This window comes from Pteropus medius, unplaced genomic scaffold (genome assembly GCF_902729225.1).
Source record: "Pteropus medius unplaced genomic scaffold, Ma_sr-lr_union100, whole genome shotgun sequence".
NCBI classification, from domain to species: domain Eukaryota; kingdom Metazoa; phylum Chordata; class Mammalia; order Chiroptera; family Pteropodidae; genus Pteropus; species Pteropus medius.
The window spans coordinates 350,540-373,312 of record NW_024350923.1 but is presented as its reverse complement, the minus strand read 5'-3'; the positions used below and the strand labels follow the sequence as shown (position 1 = coordinate 373,312).

The window sequence follows — 22,773 nt, the reverse complement described above, 5'->3', positions numbered from 1 at the left end:
CGTCCCCCGTCCCCCGGCCTTCCAGAGCCAGCCCCACCTGAGGAAAGACGGCACACCGTGACCGCAGGGCGCGGTCTACAATCTGGTCCCTCAGTGCCCATCCAGGACCCTTTGATACTGTTGCCACGTTTGCACCCCGGGAGGTGGAGGCCGGGGACCGCCCCCCTGAGTTCCCCCGCAGTGCACTGCAGGGCCTGAGGCTCCGCTCAGAGGCTGTCTGGAAAGCAGGTGGTCCTGCGGGCTCCCCTTTGTAAAGCCAGATGGCTCTGAAGAGGAAGCTCCCTCTTCAGCAGGGGTTATCCGGCAGTACCTGGAAGGGGCCCAAACCCGCCAGGGAAACCTCTGTCCCACCCTGGCTCACTTCCTCAGTTCCCGTTGACAGTTCAGACCTGGGTGGACCCTGGTCGGGAGGAGGAAGGGGCAGGCCCCGCCACAGACCAGGCACCCCACCCAGGCTCCGTGCCTCCAGTTGGGGGGCGGGACTGGAACCTGTGGAGACCCAAGTCCTTATAAGGCAGCAATTTCACCCCTTTCCAAGGCCTCCAAAAGCTGAGCCAGTGGAGGGCTTCCTGGAGGAGGGGAGACGCCCAGAGGCTGTGTCCCCACAACAGGAGATAACACTCCATGGCCAGGCTAGGGGACTCAACAAGCAGACCCTGACCCACCCTCAGCAGCCAGGGGCCCACAAGGAGCATGGACAGAATGCCAGCTCAGCCCAAGGTGGAGGGTTTCCTGGAGGAGGGGCTTGGGGCTGGCCAGGCATCTACTTCCTCTCGGTGGTGACTCTGGGCTGCCCAAGCCTCCTGGGAAGTGTGTGGCCGGGGTCCCAGGGCCTGAGGAGACACAGGCGGCCATGAGGAAGCTCCCACACCTCATGTTGGCGCCTTCACCTTCCCAGAACAGCCGTTCAGATCACTCGATACCATCCAGGTTCTGGCCTGAGTCCACGTGGTCCTCCCGGACCACAATCACTGCTCAGCGAGGGACAGGCCGCCCTCGGCTCTGGGCAGTGCTTAGAGACGGTTTCATTTCTTAAATTGTGTGAACTGGACACCTGTTGCATTTTAGACACTTGTTGTCACATCAGGGTTCCCAAGGGCGGGAGTGGAGCCAAAATCTCTTTTCTCCATCCATGGACCCTGGGACATGAGGGTCCCACAGACACAAGCCCGACGCTTGCATCCAGAAGGGAGAAACTATGAACGGGGAGCCCAGAGTGCAGCCAGGGTGTCCGAAGAGCTCAGCCCCCAGCCTGCTCCGGTCTCCTGTGGGTTGTGCAAGGGACCCAGTGTCCTTCCCGTAGTCTCTGGGATGGATTTCAGACAGTGACCTCTCCAGGAAATTAGGGTTGGAGGCCTGGTCTAGGAGTGCCTGTCCAGGAACAGAGATGTGGCAGTCCTTGGTATCTGGTGGCTACCTGTGGTCACCGGGAATGACATGCTTGGGGAAGGCCAGGCTCTGGGGACAGAGCACATCCTGGCCACAGGCCACGTGCAGAGCAGAAGGAATCCAAGAATCCTGCGGTGAGCGGCACTTCAGAAGCAGCAGGACCACCTGAAGAAGGAGCGTGAGGGGCTCAGGCCCCTAACTGCCCAGCCCGACAGCGGCAGGAGCTGCCTGCGACTGCAGAGCCCGAAGCCGCACACAGCTGGGTTCTCACTGTTGCAAAATAGCCACACGTGGCCTCCCCACGTCCTCCAGGAAAGCTGGGGTGCGGGCGGGGCCCCGGGAACTGCGGCACGGTCCGTGGGGTGACCCGGGGGTCCCTGGAGGAAGGCCCAGACCCCTACTTCGCAGGAGCCCCCACTGGCCTTTGTCGGAGAAAATTCAATTGCCCTCAAAGCCCTCCTCCAACTGTTCCCTGCCCACGCCTGCACCCCACCCATCACCTCACCCCCCCGGCCAGCCCCACCCTTTGAGACCTGGGAGTCAAGTCCCCACACAAAGTTGTACCCAGAGGAAGGCTGAGCCACCACGAGAACTGCGGGAAGTTGAGTTAGTTGGCAGAACACCGCAGAGCGTATGGGATGAATTACCCGGCGGGCAGCAGGCCCGTGACAGCCGGTGACCTAGGTCAGCCCAGCCGCCTTGGGCAGCCGACTGCCTAGCCGCTGGAGTCAGGGTGGCCCAAGTTAAGGCAGGGTTGAGAGGCCAGAGAGCCCTGGATATAATGCAGAGGAAGGGGCTCAAGGTTACTCTCTCCTGATTCAAGGCTGCACCCAAGGTACCAGCAAGGCCGGCCTGTGGAGCTGTGAGTGAGGGTCCGGCCCCACCCGGGCTCACAGACGGCCATTTTCCCTCTGTGCTCATCTCTCTTTGCCCCAATTTCCCCTTTTTCCAAAGACACTGGTCACATTAGAGTAGGGCCCGCCCTACCCCAGCAGGAGCTCATCTGAATTAGATATGTCTGCAAAGACTCAGGTCCACTCACACTTTGAGGTGCTGGGGGTGAGGACCTCAATGCGTGCGCTTTTAGGGGACACAATTCAATCCCTTACAGACGGCAAAGTGAGCACATTGGGGGACATGAGTTTGAGTGCCTGCCCCTCCCCAGGTTACCTCCTTGGGACAGGTTCCGAGAGCTGGGGCTCCCAGGGTAAGCACTGCACCCTCCATCATGCCAGCCCTGAAGCTGCCGTGTCTACACCACAGTGGTTGGGGGCTCTGTGACGCCTCGCCAACCTCAGTCCTAATTAGTACCTGTCCCCATGCCCATGGGTGCTGTGTCATGGAAGTTCCTGGAGCATGGCAGGATGCCCACCATCCCATCCTTTGGCTTGTCATCAAGACCACTTCACGTCCATGCCTCTGGGGGCCAAAAGGGCTTAGCAAGAGCTGTCAATCATCAGTAAATGGCCACAATAGCAGTGCAGCTGGTGACACCATCCAGGGGAGAGGCGCAGGAAGTGGCTATGAAAGTCCTGCCAGCCCCCAGGATGCTGTCAGATCAGGTGTCCTGTTCATCCTCAGAGCAGGACCCCAGGACCTCCAGTCTCCCTAAGCTATCTGTTGAAAATACACCCCTTGCCCTTCCCTGCTGGCAGCTGGCCGGCTGGCCATCACAGGGTGGTCCTTATGCTTTGGGCATCTTGTGGCAGGGGCTGACATCCATCTACCACCACGCCTCCCTCTGAGGGCCCTGCCGGCATGAACTGATGGAATCTATGCCATTTTGAGGTTAGCCTGAGAAAAACAGCTTTAGGAAAGAAAATGTACCTAAAAGCACCAGGTCAGGCCTCTCGGCAGTTTCCTGGGGCAGCGCCAACAAATGACCACAGCCTGGTGCCTTAAAAACGACAAGGTCCTAGTCATTACATGCAGGGCTCACCCTAAACGCAAGATGATCTCATCCCAGGATCTCTAACTACATCTTTAGATGCAAATAAGGTCGCCTCCACAGGTGCTAGGAGTTTGGGACAGGAACAGTTTGGGGGAGGTCGACTATTTGTCCCATGACGACCACCAAGAAATCCTGCCCCTGTGGCCTCAATGCACACGTACTGCCCTCCCCCTTGTTACAGGGCATTTAAGGTTGGGTGCAGAATGATGAGAGCCATAAAACCCAGCCCTGTGCAGGGCCACTGCCCATCACAGAAGCCCACCTGACAGCCCAGTGCCTGCCCAGCCGGTGACCCGACACCTACACGCCGCACAGCACCCACCGAGTCACGGCCATCCTGGCCACGGCCAGCTGGGCCAGTGCGGGTCCACACGTGGGACACAGAAGAAAATCTGCTGTGCTGGCTCCGGAGCTACATCCAGAAGCTTCCTGTGCGTGCGAATGTGCCAGTCCCCTCCCTTCTCCCTCTGGACTTTGCTTATCCCAGCACCCAAGGAGGACGTCTCCATCCACAGGCAAGAAGACAGCTCAGCAGCAGGAAGTCCTGACCTGCATTTCTCTTCCTGGGCTTCCGGCCCCCAAACTGGAATGTCGCAGGGCCCGGGAGTGATAGGACATGGTCAGTGATAGTGGCCCGGGCCCTGCCCTCGGGGCGACCTCCGGCCAAAGCCTCCCCATTAGAAGAAAAGTCATGAGTTGCCCCTGCCAGGAAGGGCCTTGCCTCATGCCGACTCGGCAAATGAGGAGAGGCCGGCACTCCACCCTTGCCCCATGCCAGGAACAGTGGCCAGCCTGGGAAAGACACCAGTCCAGCCCCCAGCAGCCCCACGGCCACAAGCTGTGCAGTGCTCTTGCGGTGTCAACCATGTTATGGGCTCCCCAAAGGAACTCGGGGATACTAGAGGCCATCCTGGAGAGGCAGCCGCAGGCTGGGGACCCTCGGCTGGCCAGGTGCACCTGCAGGCATCCCCAGACCATGGGGGTTCTGCTGGCGGCAGGCAGGCTCCTCTCTGCAGGCCCCCTCAGTCCAGGGGGCCCACCCCTGCCTTGCCTGTCCTCTAGCGCCCACTGCAGACAGGCAGGGGCAAGGACGGTGCAGGCGTGGGCCAGTCCTGGGCTCCCTGCACGAGCTCTGGCAGAGCGGGCTGCTTCACAAGTAAGAGGGCCAGGAAAGGGGGCTAACGGCTGGGTTTAGGGCCTGGACACGGGGTCTACACTCAGATTTGCATTCAGTTGAAATAATTAGGATTCCGTTTATTGACGTTATAACTTCAAAACCTAATTTTTTAACCTGTCAAGTTCAATTTTACAAACCCTGTTATTCTCTTTATAAGCCTACCAGATTTTAAAGTCATGTTTAATGGGCCTCTGCCTAATATTTGGTTCCAGCTACAAACTCAATTAAGCATTTTCAACATTTCAAACTGAAACCATAAATTAATTATCTTTTACTTCCTTTCTAAGTACTTTAGCTTGTCTGAATTGACAACAAAATCTCGGTACTACTTAAAGAACTCATAAACTCAATAGACGAAGTTTTTGAATGTGGCGAACCTCAAGCTTTCTTAAATGTTCCAGAAACATGAAATACCAAAGCGCTCAGGTTTCATTTAATATATAAATGCTAATGCTTTGCTTCTGCTTCTCTTTGACTGTTCTATGGCTCATTCTAAATCTCCCTGTGGCAGAAGGATGTGTACCCGCTTAAAGAAGTCAGCTTTCGATCTAGGTTCTGGCTCCTTGGTACCACCTATGGCATCTGAGAGGCCAACAACTTTGTGCTAGCTCCACAGGACCCCTGGAATTCTGCCCAGTGAGGCTCTGCCCAGGAGGCAGGTGCCGAGCTGGCTCCCTGGCCCTCCTTCCCACCTGCCCTGGAAGTCTGTGATGCTGACCCAGAGTGAACCCTGCATGGATTTTGCAGTTCTTTAGCTCCAAAGGCCTCTGAACTCAATGAGATCCTAAGTGACCGAATGCCTCTCTCGCTGAGAGATCTGCGCTCTCGCTGGGGTCTCCTTAGCACTCCTCAGACTCCAGGACTGCCAGGGCATCCAATATCGCTTACTGAGGCCCTCTCCAGAGCTCTGCCTGACTTGGGGTCCCTACCTCAAAAGTTGGGTCTCAAGACTGAGCTGGGTGCCAGGAATGCAGAGTAGCCCAGTGACACAAGAAAGTTAGTATTCGACATGCGTCAGCACACACACCAGCCCAACCCCATTCTGGGAAGACTGTGCGGGTCAGCTGGCAGGAAATATGGGGAAGAGAAAGAAGAAAAGATGAGGAGGAAGGAAGAGACAAAGTTCAGCTCAGGGAGAAGCCTCTCGCTCAGAAGAAATGGAGAACAGCAGTGCATCCTGGGGCTGGCTGGGCAGGGGCGGGGCCGGGGCAGGGCTGCTGTGCGGTTTCTGTAGGAAACTGCCGGGAACAGCTGGGAATGGGGTGGCGGGGAAGGTCTGTTCGCTCTTGTCGAGGGTAGAACGCCCTGTGATTACAATTCCTAGCCACGCGTGCGTTCAAGTCCATCCTAAGGCTCCCAACTCCTCTTGCTGAGGGCTAAGATGGAGGGGTTCTGTTTGCCTCTGAGGGTTCCAGCTTGTAAAATGTGCAAGATGGTGCCCCTGTTCCTGGAGGCGAGAACAGCGACAGCGCCGGGTCTTGGGTTACGCGGGGTTTTCGTGCCCCTGCTCCAGACAGAGTATGGGCACTGCTGGCCCATGGATAGTGATCGAAGCTGAGGACTGAAATGCGCTCACCCAGGGAGATGTGAGGGATGGTGGAGGAGGGGAAGGGCCACCAGAGGGGTAGGAGAAAAGCCTGGAGAGGCGATTCCCGCGTCCAAACGAGAACATGCAAGGGAGTGAGGTCGGCCTTGCACGGTACCCTCGGCCACCTGCCCACGCAAGGCAGAGATCTGGCGCCCCCTGGTGGTCACCACGTGGCTGCAGTGCAGACGTCGCACCGGGCGCCCAGACTTCCAAGGAGCCCGTGTGCTGAAGAGGTGAGGGGCTCGCCAACTGGACACTCCGTGATGCCCACGAGGGGACCGCACAGCGAGGGCGTCGGGCTCCCAAGAGAGCCCGGGGCTCGCAGAGCGCCCTGCACGGGGGCGCTCACCACCCTGCGGAGGTCGCGGCCTCAGAGCGCCACGCAACTTCTCATTCCCCCAGTCCCCGAGTCGCGGCCGCGTACGGGTCCCGCCCCTAGATCCTCCGCGGCCCCGCCCCCGGGCCCGGCCCCGCCCCGACCCCCACCCAGGCCCCGCCCCACGCAGGCTCCACCCCCTCGGCAGGCCCCGCCCCTGCGTGCCGTGCGTGACGGCGACGGCGTGGAAGCCGGCGTGGCAACAGCCCGCGCGGGCGTTCTGGGGCGGGACTTCCGGCGGTGTTCGCGAGCGTCTTCCGGCTGCGCGCGAGAATTGTCCGGCCGGCATCCGGGACATGAAGGTGAGCCCCGCGGCGGCCGGCCGGGGAGGTGTCCGCGCCCCGCGTTCCGGACTCCTGCTCCTCCTCTGCACATGGCCTCAGTTCCCCTCCGCGAAGTGGGCGCGGGCGGCGCGAGGGAGAGCGGTGTGAGCGGGCGTGGACCAGAGGGGCGTGTGCGCCAGAGCGTGTGGGTGCCGGTGGGAGGCCCAGAGAGTGAGACCTTGGACGAGCGTGAGGGACCACGAACCTGAGTGGGGACAGCACACGACAGGTGGTAGGGCCCAGAGAGCGGTGGCCACCCTGTCCCAGGGGCCGAGAGGCCAGGCCGGAGTGCGGGGCAAGTGACCCCATGCTTGTTGGGGTGCACTGGGCTGGACCCCACGTCGCTCAGCCCCCAGGCTTGAAAGCGTAGATTTTCCACACAGAACAGTGATTCAACCGCTCCTCGCTTCCCAGGTCCCTAGAACTGACTCAGAGAGGTCAGGGGACAGCGGTTGGTGGCACAACTGGAGCTCCAGCGGTCTGTGGCTTTCCTGTTTCCATCGCCCCGTCTTAGCGTAGGGGCCACACACCCCTCTGTCCCGCTTTGTCTTCCACGAGGGGGATGACGACAGGACTGGCCCAGGTCGTGGAGAACTCCGCCTGACGTGGTCGATAAAGGTCACCCAGGGCTGCGGCCCTGCCCCGAGGTCACCTTCGTCTCCACGGGCCATGCAGGAACTCAGTTGGTGAGAACTCGGATAGGTGACCGGTACACTCGCCATTCTGTTGAGGACCAAGTCGGCTCGGGGGCCAGACTGGTGTCAGAGACGGACACTCGGGGCACGTCAGTCGGCATTTCTCAAATTGCACGTCACTGAGTAGCGAGACCCATTTGACTGGTAGAAACCAGTGTCTTGAAAATGAAGGAGAAATGATCAACATGTGTCACATCAGGAAAGACCTGGTCAACTGCTGTCACTGCACACATGGCACGTGTGCACACACGAAGCGCACACGTGTACTGGGCTGTGGTACACTTCCTTACTGTGGATCTTGATGGAAAACACTGGAAAGTCACCGCTGTTCACTGCACTTTGGTCACACCACTGAAACGATCCTCCCCAGAGCTGGGACCCTCGAATGATGCAAGCAGCAGGTCCAGAGCCCTCTGGGCAACCAAAGGGTGAGCTGGTCACTACACTCCGCGCCCCCTCCGCCCAAAATAGGCCCTTGACGTGAGGGGACAGAGCTCGCTCTGACGCAGGACCACGTATGTGTGAGCTAAGCAGTCGGCTCTAGGCACAGCGGCCTGGCGGACACCTGCCCAGATGCACAGTGGGGGCCATGGGAGGTGCCCAGACGAAGGCCTTGCCACAGCACGGGTACCCCGAACATTACGCAGCTCACACACGGGGTCCCCACCACCAAGCACCAGGCAGGCAGGCAGTCTGGAAAGTTCCGTGGCCAGTCAGGGAGCAGCCCAGCTCCAAATGCTTCTCTCTGGGTGCTGTAGCCCCTCACCCTAGAGCTGGCCCCCTGGGCACGGGCGGCTGTGACAGTGCCAGCCCAGGCCTCATGCTGTTTTACCCTCCCGCTGCCCCTCGTCTGGGCACAGAGGCCAGCAGGGCCTGTCTCCCTCCAGTCTGGCCCATGTCCACCCTCTCTTCTTTCTTCTCTGCGGTGCGAAATCCCAGGTCAGGGCTCAGGCAGAGGAGTCTCGGTTCACCCGCATGGTGGTGGGGTGGCAGGCAGTGGCCGGAAGCCCCCACTTTCAGCTTGGGAAGCATCCTCCTGCTTCGCCTCATTCCTTTCAGTGCTCAGTGACTGAAACCTCCACCCTGGAGCCGCGGAGAAGCCCACAGTCGTGCAGGGGCCGGAGGGGGCTGGGGCCAAAGGCAGAGTGCCCCCCCACCATGTGGCACCTGCTAGCCCGTCCCTCCCATGTGCACAGTCCTCATCCAGCACATTTGTTCAGGTGTCTTTCTGGCCTCATGGTGGCTGAACTGCTCAGAGCAGGCCCCTCATAGCTTGGCAGCTGCAATCTCAGCCTGGTCAGGGGAGTGACAGGTGATTCTGGGGTCCCTCTACCCCAGGCTGCAGTCTTTGGTGATTCTGTCAGGAGGGGGGCTGGTGGGGAGGGGCGAGGTCAGAGGGCATGATCTGGGTGTGGGTCTGCGTATCCTTCCCTCACACCCCTTCGCAGCTGCCCTGTCTGTCAGGGCGAGTGCTGCCTTTCACAGGAGCTCCTTGTCCCTTCTGTCCTCAGAAGCCTTTGAGCCAGGCCATTCGTGCCTCCCAGGGAAGGGACCCCTGGGCTCTCGGCTCCAGGGCCCTGCTCTGCAGCCCATGCAGGTGTGCTGTGGGTGTATCAGGTGCTGCAGCACGGATGCTCACTGCCCAGGTCTCCCATCTCTCCTAGGGAAGTGACAGCCCGGAGCGGGGTGGCCTGTGCCACTCTTCAAAGGGAAGCAGGTTGAGAGGAGAGTTCAGAAGGGGCGAAGGGCCTGGCTACCAGCTCCTGACAGGCACACCCTGCCTGGTCCAGGCCCTGGTGTCACCAGGGATGTAGGGGACTGTGCATGCCCACCTGCTGGGCAGGGGCCTAGGCCCCTCCGCTGGTCTGGAGGAAGCACATGTCAGGGCTCTGAGACTTCGCCGACGTGCTCTTCACACCTGCACGTCTTCAAGCCCTGTCAAGGATGACAGCCAGGCTGGGCCTGCTTATCGCCCAGCTGCCCTAAGAGAAAGGTGAGGCAGAATTGCATGGGGGGGCGGTGGTCCCAGGACCTGAAAATGAACTGCGCAACTAATAAAAGTCCAGTGCAGAAAACACAGCTGAAGCCAGAGGGCCACATGTCCCTCAGGTCAGACAGCCGGCTCGTTTGCTGCTCAGTGTCCCCTTTCCATTCCGTTTCTGTGGGTGAACCCACAAGAGTTCGAATAAAGACAGACCCGTGTGCTGAGTGTGTGTCCTAACGTTTGCTCCGGCCGAGCATCGCCGAGCCTGTCCGTGTTCCAGTGGGAGGGAGTGCGGGTTACTCTCTGTGACGAACATCATTGCGTGTTCTCCGTGCGCGTGGGGAAGTCCCCCAGAGTGGCATCTGTGAAAGAAAAACGTGTCAGAAAGCGCGGTATTCGTGGACCGCGGTCATCCAGAGGCCTCCCCAGCTCGCATGCCGCGGGCCGCAAGGCAGCCCCTTCCCGCGGTCCTCGCAGACCCGCCGGCGGAGACGCATCTGATTCCCGCATCCGGTCCTCTGATTTCTTGCAAAGCTGAGGGGCCGTTTCTGGGGCGTGGGGCAGCTTTGTATTCGTTCTTTTTGCATCCTTTATTTTTGTGGTGGGGCATTTTTTATTAGAGCATTTTCTATTCTTAACTCGTGGGCGTTCTTTACATCTTCCGGGTACGTGACGGATGGAAATCCGCTGCTGCTTGTGTCCTAAGCCCTTTTTTTCCTGGTTTGCTTTTTCCGTTTCCCGATTGGAAGTTTTGTGTTCTCACCTGTGAGCATTTCCTTCCATAACCTCCGCTGTTGCTGACGTAGTTGGAAAAGGCCCCCGCCCCTGAGTTGACATGAACAGGCACCCATGTTTTCAGTCTGCTGAGGGAGGGGAGAGCCAGCTGTGAGAGAAGCCAGGGGCCACCTGTGCTGGCAGCTGGACTCCGGCCAGCAGGGCGGTCCAGGGCTGGGCTCCATCCTGGGGCCAGTGCCCAGCCCGGTGCTACGAGAACCCAGGCTCTATTATGAGAGGTTCCCCAGTCAGCAGAGGGGTTGGCCCACGCTGCTGCTGGTCTCCATGTGCCCTGCTCTCCCGGCAGCCCCCTGAATCCCAAGGTTGGACCCTGCTGTGACATGCCCGCCATGAAGGCGCTCCTCGGCACACTCTGGCTTGCTCTGGCCTGTGGCTCTGTGCACACCACCCTGTCAAAGTCAGATGCCAAAAAGGCCGCCTCCAAGACACTGCTGGAGAAGGTAAGGGCGGTCTGGGGGGTGGCCAAGGGGCTGACCTGTCACACGTCTTTCCACTTGCGGGGACCTCGTACCCGCGCAGCTGGTGAGCCGGGAGGCTAAGGGGCTTGGCTCTTCGGGTGGCCGGCCCTATGCTACCCCAGCGCTCTGGCCGGGTAGCCTCAGGGAGCAGCTTTGGGGGCCTGAGGGTGTGCCTGCCCCACCGGCCATCTTCTGTGATGATGCCCAGATTTCGGTCCCCACCTGCATTCTGCTTCTCTTGACACCGGCACCTGTCCCACCTCATCAAGTTCTATGATGTCCACAGCAGGGAGCAAGTCAGCGTGTGCCACGTTTGTGCCTGCTTCTCGGTGGGCCTTCCCCTGTGGTCGGGCCAGTGTCGCCATATGGATTCTGGGCGCAGTCCCTTGCTGGGTTGAAAGGACCGCTCTGCTCCTCGGGCCCTGCCCGCCGCCTGCAGATGGCAGACATGACGGCTTACTCCCTGTTCCTTTCAGACTCAGCCTTCAGAGAAGCCTGTCCAAGATCGGGGTCTGGTGGTGACGGACCCCAGACCCGAGGATGTGGTTCTCGAGCATCGTAGCTACTGCTCGGCAAAGGCACGGGAAAGGCACTTTGCTGGGGACATCCTGGGCTACGTCACTCCAGTAAGCTGGGCCCCGGGTGGACAGGGTGGTCCCAGGGCAAGGCAGGGACGGATCTGCCTTCTCCCTGGGGCTGCAGTGGGGCTTGCAAAGGGGTCCTCTGAGGGCATGGGCCCTGTCCAGAGGCGGCCCTCGGGCTCAGCTGCAAGGGGCTCACCCGTCCCCGTGCTCCCCAGTGGAACAGCCACGGCTACGACGTCGCCAAGGTGTTCGGAGGCAAGTTCACACAGATCTCGCCCGTGTGGCTGCAGCTGAAGCGGCGCGGCCGTGAGATGTTCGAGGTCACAGGCCTCCACGACGTGGACCAAGGTTCTCCCCGTGCTGCTCGCCCCAGGGCCCAGGGGGTGTCAGTAAGCGTGTATATGAGAACATGAGTGTGTCTGTGTGTGAGTATGACGACCGCCCGGCGTTGACCTGCATCCTCTCCCCCTTGGCGCTGTGCGTGTGATATCCGCGGGGGGTGTCCAGGGAGGGGATGAGGGCCCCGCCGTCCAACAGCGTGTTTGGTGGGCCTGCGCCCGAGGTTGCATGGCTGCCCCCCTTGGGTTTGGAGGGGACACAGGTGCCAGCCAGTTGTGGAGCCCTTAGGGGCTCCCTGGTGCCGGGAGGATAGTCGTATCCTGACCCTCCAGACACCCCTCAGCTCCAAGAAACAGTCCCGGGCTCCGTGGGGTGTGGTCCCCGGCACGGCCGCTTGTCCTCTCCAGCCATGGGGTCCGAGCTGCCCGGGCCCAGGGGGCTTCCAACTCGCGAGCTCTCTCCCTCTGCCTCCCTTTCCCTCCCACCATGCAACTGGGCATTTTCTTCCTTGGGGTGGGCGAGGGGCTGTGTCCCCACCTGACTGTCCTTTCCACGTCCCACAGGGTGGATGCGGGCGGTCAGGAAGCAGGGCAGGGGCCTGCGCATAGGTGAGTTCCGGCGTCTGGATGGTCAGGGCACTGGCCTCTGGGCCACATGCCGACGGGTGGAGGCCAGCGTGACCTCCCCGTGGGTGGTTCACCTGTGACCTCCCCTGGGGTCTTCACCTGTGCCTGGTAATCCTGGCCATGCTGCCCGGTGCGTCTGTCATTCCCCCCACCGCCCAGAAACAAGGCAGCCCCTGGCCCAGCACTCACAGCCCTCAGCCCAGCTGGGGTCCCGTGACCCCTCCTGCCCATCCAGGCTCAGCCCGCCAAGGCCAGCACCTCCTCTGCCTGAGCACGCACCCTCCCATTTCTTCATTCACCCACGAGCATTAATTGAGGGCCATGGGGACCAAGCCCCAGCGTGGAGCCAGCTTTGCCCTGAACTGTCCCAGAGCTCACAGCTGGCCCGGGAGGGACACCCATCCCAAAGGGCAGTGGGACCAGCACAGGGTCTAGGGAGTGAGGGAGGCTGCTGGGGCCAGGAGGAATCATGCAGGGCAGAGGCTGGAGGGGCCCTGTGGTTGGCATTGACAAGGAGCCGTCGGGTCAGGCCAGGGTAGAGGGTGGTCCAGCAGGCTCCGGACAGTGAGGAGCTGGGACACACAGGGCCTGGGCAGTCGGGGGCCGGTGTGTGAGGGCAGGAAGGGGTCAGCATCTCCATCCTTCCCCATGCATTGCTGGGATGACTGTACTGGGTGCCCAGCTGTGTGGTCAGCCTACTCTGGAGGCCAAGGGCCAGCCCGTGGGGTGAGGCTGCGCACGGAGGGTCACAGTGCCGGCGCGGGCCTGTACCCCAGTGCCTCGGCTCCTGTTTGAGGACTGGACCCGCGAGGATTTCCGGCGTGTGTGGGACAGTGAGGACGAGATAGAAGAGCTCAGCAAGGCCGTGGTCCAGGTTGCCAGGGTGAGGCTTGGCGCTCCACGGGGCCAGCATGGGCTGCCTCTTGACCACAGGGGTCCCTGGGGCGGGAGGCCTTCCCTTGGGTGATGCCCAGCTGTCCATGGCTGGGCTGCAGGGGTGAGGGTTCAGGGAGGCACAGGAGTGGACAGCACATACACAGGAGCCCTGGCCTCTCTGCTTCTGGTTTCCATGGGGACCCCCACACCACCCCTTCAGAGAGGGGCTTGCGTGCCTGCGGCATGCCCCTCAGACCATGACCTCACTGGGCGGGGGAGGAGGCTGGCGCCCACTCGTCACTGCTGGGTCATGGGACCCTCCTCACCTGGCCCGGCCCTTCCAGGACCAGCACTTTGACGGCTTTGTGGTGGAGGTCTGGAGCCAGCTGCTCAGCCAGAAGCACATGTGAGTGGGTGTGGGTGGCGCGGGCCCCTCCTGGCCCCAGCATCCTGGCAGAGGCTGGAGGAGGACGGGAGGGCTCTGACCTCGCCGCTCTGCCGGTCCTGACCCCCGCGTGGTGGTAGAGGGCGTGCTGGGGGGACGCAGCCCACGCGGGGCGGTGGAGTCAGGCTCGGACGCGAGCAAGAGATCCTGGCCAGGTGCAGCGGGGCCCTTGAAGTGGACGGCCACTGAGTCCTCTGGGGAAAGAATTCGCTGCCCAGCCTCATGGGCTTGGCGCTGGCCCGCCTGGGAGGTCCCTGAGGCTGGATTTCAGGAGAGGATGCACAGAGACAGTGAAGGCTGAGTTGAAAGTGTGAAGGAGTCCCCGTGTCGGCACACAGGTGACCATGCAGTGGCCCCTGGGACTCTGTCCCAACAGACACCTGGCTAGGTGGGTGCTGCTCCAGGGGCACAAGACCATCCCTCCTTTCTCACGAGGACGTAGTCCCCAGGGAATTCCCAGGAGCCAGAAAGGCATGATGTTGACAGGTGCTGAGTGCAGTGGACAGTGACAGCTCTGGGCCAGCCTCCTCGGGTTACGCTTGACCGCTCACAGCCAGAGCCACCTCCTTGTGCACGAGTCACCTGCTGGTTTGAGCCACATCGGTGGTCTGCACGGACCTGGCCCCACCTCAGCCTCACCTGTGCTTTGCAGATTCACACGAGTGGGGAGCCGAGTGGGGGTGGGGGTGGCCTTCACCCTGGCCGTCCCTGCTGGTGTGAGTCCGGGCACCCAGCTTCTCTGACCTGCACTGCTGGAGCGGGGAGACTCACCGTTGCTCTCCTGAGGGGCTGTAGGGCAGGGCAGAGGGCTGGTCACACAGCGACATGGGGGCCAGGTCAGAGTGGACGCATGGGGCATGGGGCCATCCAGAAACCCGGCCGCGTGCAGCACGGCTGCGTGCAGGGCCAGGCTGCTGGTACCAGCCGCTGCCTGCGGGGCCGGGGCGTCCTGATGGGTTTCTAGGCCGTGGCAGGAGCCAAGCTGGTCTCCTTCGTGCTGGGCACGCTGCCAACCACTGAGACACTGCCACCTCCCCTGCTTCCGGGGGCCAGAGGAGCCCATGACGACACCTCCTTTGTCCCCCACCTGGTGGCCTGCTGAGACACTCCCCAGTGTCTCGGTTCGTGTGGAGGGGCATGCCCAGTGCTCACCCCCAGGTTCTCATTCTGTGTGTCCCAGGACGGGACACCCCATCCCTGCACCCCCTTCTGTACCTGAGGCAAACAGAGCTCTGTCTCCAGCGTCTACCAGGCCCAGGGTCGTTGCACAGGGGCTGGGCAGTCGAGGCTGGCTCCTTGGGGAGCCAGGTTGGGCCCCCTCGGCACAAGGCCTCGTCCGTGGAGCTGCCCCCGCTGTCCTGGAGCTGGGGCATATCTTGGGGTACTGTATGGCCCTGTGTATCCTGTGGGGGTGGGGAACCCGCCACCCGCCCTGGCACGTGCATGTCTGCGCTGTCGGGCCACGCCACCCTGTGCCTCCAGGGCAGGAAGTGTCATCTCAGCCGAGCCTCCTGACCCTCCGCTCCTCACAGGGGCCTCATCCACATGCTCACTCACATGGCCGAGGCGCTGCACCAGGCCCGGCTGCTGGCCATCCTCGTCATCCCACCGGCTGTCACCCCCGGGTAAGTGTCGCGCTTGCTCGGGGCAGGGGGCCTTCCCGGTCAGCACCCAGCCCCTGCGAGCAGGTGCTGCAACCGCCTTACTCGCAGGCGTGAAAACCAGGGCTGGGGACCCGCGTTAGTGGCTGAAGGCTGTGACCCTGCGCCCATGTGGGAAGACACGTTGAAGGTCCCGTGTCCATCTCACCCTGTGCTGGGCACTGAGGAGGCCCTGAATCCCAGCGTGAGGGCCAAGGGCAGACCGGGGTTGAGCAGCAGCAGAGGCAGGAAGGAGAAGGCCATAGAGGCCAGACAGGACTGGCAGGGGGCTCTGCCCGGCCTCCACCAGCTCCCAAGGGGACCAGGTTGGACACACCTCAAGGGCCGGTGGTATCTGTTGGGGACATTCACTAGCTGATAGACTCACAAACGAGCCAGGTGACGCTTCTGCAGAGCCTGCAGGCTCTTCCTTGGCCAGTTTTCCTGAGCTTGGCCCTTACGTCCGCGATGCCCAGTGCACGTTGCCAGAGGCCTGCGCACTTTGCACAGCCTGGACAGCAGCCTCCCGCCCAACTTTTCATCCCCACTTGGAGGGTCCTCATTCTGTCAGACAGGCTGCAGCGGGGGTGGGTGCTCTGCAGGCCGGACATCAGGCCTGTGTCCGCAGCACGTCTGCCAGAGCCCATCTGCCTGCCCTTCCTCCCGCACGTGGGCACAGGCGACTGTGTGGTGGGGCCAGTGCCAGCCAGGCTCCTGTGGCTTCCCAGGGTCAGAGCCAGGCCTGGGAGGGAAGGAAGGGCCAGCTCTGTGGGATGGCCGGGGGCAGACTCACCCACAGTGGTGTCCCTCCCTCAGTCCTTGGTGTCTTTGGGTGGTTCGAGGTCAGCCCCCAGGCTGGGGCTGCCCAGTGCTCCTGCTGGAACCAGAGTTACCGCCGGCAGCCCCCTTCCTGGCACAGGCTGTCCACGAGTGCAGGCGTCCCCATCCCCCAGGCTGGTATTGGTCTGCGGCCAGTTAGGAGCTGGGCCCCACAGCAGGAGGTGAGCAGCGGGGGCGTGAGCAGCCAGCATCACCACCTCAGCCCCACCTCAGATCATCAGGCACTAGATTCTCAAAGGAGCACCGGTCCCTGGCGCCACAGAGGTTGGGGACCGCTGCTCTAGTAGGTGTGGAGCGCAGACTCACAGTAGACATGCCCGGGGGCAGGGTGAGCAGGCGGACGCCCCCTGGTGTCCGACGTCTGAGCTGGCAGTGCCCCTTCCCGCCAGTGCCCTCTCTGCCCAGGAGCCTTAGTGGCCAGCTCCCGGCACCTGGGCAGGTGTAGACACATGTGCGGGGACCCCGGGAGTTGGCCTTATTGCGGGCACCTTTGCCAGTCCGCACAGTCGGCCCCCGTGGAGGAGCCCAGCCAGCACTGCCGCATTTCCTGCAGCGGCAGGTCCCATCCCACAGTCTGCCTGGAACCCCGGGAGCAGTCTCAGCCGGAGGGGTCGGCAGGGACAGGCGCCATTGTCTGCTTTGCGCTGTGTCTGGGGCCCTCCCACCAGTGCTGACCTTGATCCCTGCTCTCAAGGTCACAGCCTGCCCTGATGGAGCTGTGTTGTCCGGTGCTCCTGGAGCTCTTGCTCAGCTTCGTGCACGACCGGAGATGCCAGCGCTGAGCTGGCTTAGAGCCAGTCACCCTCGCCACTGCCTCCGGCCACGCCTCCCAGCTTCTGGCCCCGGGGGCCTCGCGGCTCCTTGCTGAGCCTCAGGGAGCTGAGCTCCCAACAGGACGGCAGTTTCCTCCTGGATCTGCCGAGCCCAGCCCTGGCTCGCTGTCCTTGCTGCTGGTGCCATCTCAGGTGTCCTTGCCGGCAGATGTCCACCCTGATATGGGCTGCGCCTTCCCCCCCAACTTCCTCCAGCCGCCCCTGGGGTTTCCTGCAGCCTCAGGCAGGCAGTCACCCCATGGTCAGGAAGGTGATGAGTAGGGTGGGGATCCTTCTGGGGGCCAGGGATGGCCTGCAACCAGTGTTGGGGGCTCCAAGGGGGCAGTGGGCACAGGTCGGCTATGGGTGTGGGACAGGCGTGGAGCGACGCGGTGTGTGTGGACAGGGTGCAGGCCTGGGTGTGGGGGGCTGAGAGGCCTGCAGGCCGGCGGTTTCACTCTGATCCTTGTGGGGCAGGTGGACTCGTGCTGAGTGGGACAGCCAGAGAGGGACAGGTGACAGCTGGGGGCCTGGGTGACTGGGCCTGTTGGGAGCAGATATGGGTGCCCTGATAGTGGGTGGGCCTTCTGCCTGTCTCTGGCTAGGTCCCCACCAGGGCCACTGTGGGGGCTGCGCTGCGGGCGGTGGCCGTGGACCAGTCGGGGCAGCACTTGGGGTTCACCTGACAGGCAGCATGTCAGGGTCAGTGGGGACCGCAGGCAGGTTCATGTTATGTGGGGGAGGAAGGTGGAGGGTAGACCACGTGGATGGGTTACGTTGGGGAGGGCGTAGGGGACACTTGGCGTGGGGAGAGGACACTCAGAACCATGCAAGGTTCCCAGCAGGTGCGGGCCACTCCACGGTGGGGCGCAAGGATGAGAACCATGGCCAGTTGGGGTCCTGGAGGAGGGCAAAGCAGGAGCCCAGGGCCAGAGGGCCGCAGCCTCAGGGAGGAGTAGGGCCCAGAGGCCCTTGGTGAACCTCGCAGCTCCACCCATGCTCCTGGCACGTGGCCCTGAGCACACCAGGTGCCAAGTCCTTTCCAGGGAGTAACCTGAGGTCCTGGAGTACAGCAAGAGGGGTGTGGGCCTGGGGCGCCCCAGCCCACTGCTCTGCCCTCAGTTGGGCCCAGGCGTCAGCTGGGGACAGACGGGCTGAGGGCCGCAGGGTGCATGAGGGGCCGTGGTGGTTGTGTTTGTCTCCTGTAGGACTGAGCAGCTCGGCGTGTTCACGCACAAGGAGTTTGAGCAGCTGGCCCCCGTGCTGGACGGCTTCAGCCTCATGACTTACGACTACCCCGCAGTGCAGCAGTGAGTGGGGACTGGGGGACCTGCGGGCTCTAGCTTGGTGCAGAAATGCCTGCTGCCTCCGGGCCTGGACACTGGATACTCAGGCGTGCTCAGGGCCACACTGCTGGCAGTTTTCAGTGCTGAGGACATAGAAGGCCCCATCTCTTCCCCGACACCCACGATTGGCCCTGCGTTGGGCAGTCTTTTTATTTTAGGAGCATGTGACAGAGGGCAGTGGGCAGCCCTCGTGGGAATGCCATCCTGGGGTGTCTAGCCACGCCTCCAGGGCCTGGACTCCAGAGGGCAGTCATTGGTGCTGGGCCTGCCTCGTTGCCTGGGCGACAGTGCTCCTATGGGTGAGGGTCGCTGCCTCGGGGGGTTTCGGGCCTGGACCTGGGCCGCCTGCTCCCTGAGGAGGGCCCAGCTGAAGCAGACACGAGCGTCTGGCGGGGAGACACCACAGGACGCCCACCGCTGTCCCCCTCACTGTGCGCGCAGATCCCTGCCCCAGTCTGGGGGGCCGCAGTGGACAGCCCGAGGCCTTTGCCTGCTGCCGAAAACCACTCCTGCTCTGCCCTGCAGGCCTGGCCCCAATGCACCGCTGTCCTGGGTGCGAGCCTGTGTCCAGGTCCTGGACCCCAAGGCCAAGTGGCGGAGCAAGATCCTGCTGGGGCTCAACTTCTACGGCACAGACTACTCGACCTCCAGGGATGCCCGCGAGTCCGTCGTTGGGGCCAGGTGAGCCTGGGCTCCTGCCACGCCAGGCAGCCTCCTCCACCCTTGTTCCCATGGGTCTGCGTGTCTCCTGGTAGTGCTGGGTGGAGCGGGGAAGGCCTGGCGGGGGTTGTCAGGGTGGGGCCATCCCAGGCTCTCTGCTGGCGTTGTCCCTGTCAGTGGGCAGGCGGCACATGGGCTTGGCCCAGGGAGACCCACAAAGCTGCTGTCTGGGGGCTCCCATCCTCACGTGGGTCGGGACTTTTGCCCGAAGGCCGGCTTTTCCATTCTCGCTGTGGCTCTGCTGCCACTGAGCTCCGTCCGGCTTTGTTTCACGTGCTTTCCGGAGCATCTTTGCTGGGCGGAGCGTCGTAGCCGTCCCCTTCGTCCCCAGCACTTTGAACATGCTGCAGTTGGACTGCGAGGGGCTGCGTGTGCGCCGTGTTTCTCCCGCCTGGTCTGCCGTGAGCTTCGTTGGGGTCTGTGGGTTTCTCCTTCAGATGGCTTCCTGCCCCGCCCCACCCGGGCCCTCGAGCGCGTGTGTGCGGGTCCGCGGGTCCGTCCGGGCCCCTGGCGCTCGGGTCCGCGGGTCCGTCCGGGCCCCTGGCGCTCGGGTCCGCGGGTCCGTCCGGGCCCCTGGCTCTCCTGGTGCTTTCTCGGGCTTTCTCTCTCCTCTCTGTTCTGCTGCTGTCTTCACGATCAGCGGCCGCTCCTGCCGTGTCCCATCTGCCGTCAGAGCGCCCGAGCCTCTTCCTTCTCACACCCTGACCTGCCGTTCGTCCACTGCACGTGGCTCTCAGCTGCTCGGCCCCCCACCCCCCCACCAGTCTGTTCAGGGTCTGGTCAGCGGTCACTCCTTCGAGTTGTCTTGTCGCCCGTGCTCTGGGTCGGGGGCCAGGTGTGCGTTCTGCCTGGCTGGGCACTGGTGCCAGGTGGTCTTGCGTCTTCCCAGCTTCGGAGCCGCTGCTGCTGTCCAGTGCCGTCCCGTCAGGGGACATGTGTCTGGAGACCGCCGTCTGGCACACAGCCCACACACCGCTGCGGCCGGCCTTCCCAGGGGAGGCTCTACAGGCCACCCACGGTCCCGCTCACCACCAGGGACACAGCACATCGGCCAGGCTGGAGGCGGGTGCCTGCCCAGCTCAGTGCCTGCTACCCCTTCACGCCTGTCTCTGCCCGGCATCCATGGCGGCTCCCTCGAGCTCTGCCCTGGGGGAGGGAAAGAGGCTGCTGGGTTGGCCCTTGGCTGGACTCGCAGGTTCTGGGGGGGTTTCTTCCATCCGCATACCCGGGGGGCTGGGGGCTCCCCGGTCCCTCCAGGCTCCTCCTCCTCTGAGAACCGGGTTTCTAGGACAAGGAGGAATGCCCGTGAGCAGTCGAGACCACCTTTTACCTCGATTGCCCCTGGATTGGGCTTTCTGCAGGAAGACATCATAGTTAGCCAGGCCATGAGCAGGACCAGGAAGTGGGGTCCCCCAGGAGTGTGTTTCATGTACACTCAGCTGTTACTGGGGGTGACCATGGAGGCCTCCACAAATGGAGAAGTGCACAGTCAGGGCACTGCCACGACCTGGGGTGGGACCAGGGCCTCGGGCCGGCTGGGCTGGGGCACCCTGCCCCGCCCGGCTCTCCCCACGGGCACTGGGCGGCAGCAGGAGCCGTGCTTCAGTCGAGGGCCGTCCAGGCATTTTGGATGGGTAGAGCTAGCCAGGAGGACGTGGCTTCTGGAAGGTTTGGGAAACTCTGCCCTGGCCTGCCGTCCCTGGAAAGCCAGGGTGGGGGCTCGTGGGGCCTCTGGAAGCTACCCAGGCCCTGGTCACGCTCAGGCCTGTGGCTTGTCCACCCCCACGTGCCACACCCCAAGCAGCCCCCGAGCCCTGCAGGTGTCCTCACGCCACATGCCAGACATTCAGCTCAGGGATTTCACAGCGAAGGGCTCACTCGGGACACCAAGCACTGTGATGCAGGTGGACGCCGACCCAGACTCAAGCTGGGCGCTACAGGTTTCCGCTCAGACCCCGAGCCTGTGGGTGTTTGCTCCTCCCCTGAGTTGCGAGGTGCCCATCCCACAGCCGCCCGCCAATATTCCAGGCCCTGCCCCACGGTCCTGCCTCCTGGCACCTCCTCACAGCGAGGGTGCACGCACGGCGCTCTGGACACTGGGACAGTGGCCCTGTCACAGCCCCGAGTCTTGCCGCCCCCAGGTGGTCTTACTCTTGTGATGGCTGCAGCCGCCTAGTCCAGGTGTTCGGGCCCTGGGCGAGGCCTTGGCGGGGCTGGGGCACCAGACGGACAGGAGGGCTGCCACACATGTCCTCCTGGCCTCCCCAGGTACATCCAGACGCTGAAGGAGCACAGGCCCCGGATGGTGTGGGACAGCCAGGCAGCAGAGCACTTCTTCGAATATAAGAAGTGAGTGTGAGCTGGGCCTGGGCAGACGGGGCGCGGGAGCTGCGCTGAGGCTGGCCACAAGCTCGACCCCTGCCCTGGGGGCTGACCTGGCTGAGGAGCTGGTTGTGGAGGGCTTCTGCCAGCCAGACCCGACACCCAGGGGGGAGCAGGAGGGCCCACACTCCATCCTGTGGGAGGGCTGGGGGCACCCAAAGCAGGAGGCAGATGGTTCCGTCTTTTGCAGAAGCCGCCGGGGGAGACATGTCATGTTCTACCCGACTCTGAAGGTACGTGGGCCCAGCAGGCACGGCCCTCTCGATGACCCTTGTCCTCAGCGAGGCCGAGGTGGGGAGAGGGAGCCAGTGCCGGGTGAGCTGCTCCACCCCAGGGAGGAGGGGCTCAGACCTGGGCACGCTCTCAGGCCAGGAGGGCCGCCGAGGGCTGCGATGGGGACGCGAGGCAGAGGCTGACTGACACCCCTGTCTGCCACAGTCCCTGCAGGTGCGGCTGGAGCTGGCCCGGGAGCTGGGCGTCGGGCTGTCCATCTGGGAGCTGGGCCAGGGCCTGGACTACTTCTACGACCTGCTGTAGGCCCGCCGCAGCCCAGTGCTCTTCTCAGCGGCATGCAAAATACAGACTCTTTTTTTGTCTTCCTGGCCAGTGTTTGCTGCGGGCCCTGGGGGCAAAGGGGCCAGGCTCCCCAGAAACAGGCCCCTCCCACCCAGCCTCGTGGGCAGGGTTGGGGAGGACCCACAGTCCCCGCCCTTTGGTGGCCAGGAGTGCACACGCTCCGTGGCTTGTGCTTCATGTGGGTCTGGGAGATCTGGGACAACGTGCTTGCTCACGCTGGCCCCTGGCAGGGCAGCTCTGCCTGGTGTCTGTCACCCCAGCCTCTCGGCGCCCAGGCTGGCTCACCCACTTTCCTCCCCAGAGGCCGTAGCCCGAGCTCCGTGGCGTCCCTGAGCGCTGGGAGTCCCGGGGCCAGGGCGGGTGTCTGTCCTTGGTCAGGGCCTGGCTGTGAGCAGACGGTCAGCTTCAGGGCCCAGGCAGAATCTGGCCCCGCTGGGGGTGGCTTTGGCCCCCACTTCTGCTCAGGTGGTGGGTCAGGCCCTGCAGAGCACCCCATCTAGGCCTGCCCTCGGGTCATTGGGAACAGCTCATCCTGGAAAATGGACCCAGCCCCCCAGACCCAGGGTGGGGTAGGGCCGTCCCGGGCATGCACGGGTGCCCATCTGCACCTGGGTTGGCGGGTGGGGACGCTGACCAGCACACGGGGCCACAGCGGGGCTCCCTGAGTTCCTCAGTTCCACAGTTCCCAACTTCAGGCCCCAAGGGAAGAGGAGGGTGGAGGCCACCACTTAAGGGGCGGGGCACTGGGTTCTGGTGTCGGCGGTCTATGCCGAACTGGGGGCCCACAGTGCAATTGGAGTGTAGGTGGATGGGCAGCCAATGGGGCACTGGGTATGCGTGGGGGCTCCTCA

The 22,773-nt window shown here is 63.0% G+C and overlaps 1 protein-coding gene across 5 annotated transcripts; it reads left to right on the top strand.

Moving 5' to 3' along the window:
- The first annotated feature begins 6,642 nt into the window (after positions 1-6,642).
- On the top strand, positions 6,643-21,942 carry CHID1 (chitinase domain containing 1). 5 transcript variants are annotated; one of them, XM_039840508.1, is made up of 14 exons: positions 6,679-6,783; positions 7,219-7,927; positions 10,565-10,718; positions 11,213-11,362; positions 11,536-11,668; positions 12,223-12,267; positions 13,062-13,168; positions 13,506-13,567; positions 15,139-15,231; positions 18,107-18,208; positions 18,770-18,925; positions 21,233-21,313; positions 21,537-21,579; positions 21,785-21,890. In XM_039840508.1, exons 2-14 carry the CDS (start codon positions 7,731-7,733, stop codon positions 21,881-21,883), a joined length of 1,422 nt encoding a protein of 473 aa, XP_039696442.1. In that variant the 5' UTR covers positions 6,679-6,783; positions 7,219-7,730; the 3' UTR covers positions 21,884-21,890. The 5 variants fall into 5 exon arrangements, with proteins under 5 accessions (XP_039696445.1, XP_039696442.1, XP_039696443.1 ...); XM_039840511.1 differs by lacking the exon at positions 7,219-7,927 and having other exon boundaries at positions 6,643-6,783; positions 21,785-21,942; XM_039840509.1 differs by lacking the exon at positions 6,679-6,783 and having other exon boundaries at positions 6,790-7,927; positions 21,785-21,942.
- The last annotated feature ends 831 nt before the right edge of the window (positions 21,943-22,773 follow it).

Coding starts and splice junctions, on each gene's coding strand:
- CHID1 (XM_039840509.1), top strand. CDS start 7,731: ATGGCACGTGTGCACACACGAAGCGCACACGTGTACTGGGCTGTGGTA. Junction 11,363..11,535: donor TCCTGGGCTACGTCACTCCA/GTAAGCTGGGCC, acceptor CGTGCTCCCCAG/TGGAACAGCCACGGCTACGA. Junction 18,926..21,232: donor GAGTCCGTCGTTGGGGCCAG/GTGAGCCTGGGC, acceptor TGGCCTCCCCAG/GTACATCCAGACGCTGAAGG.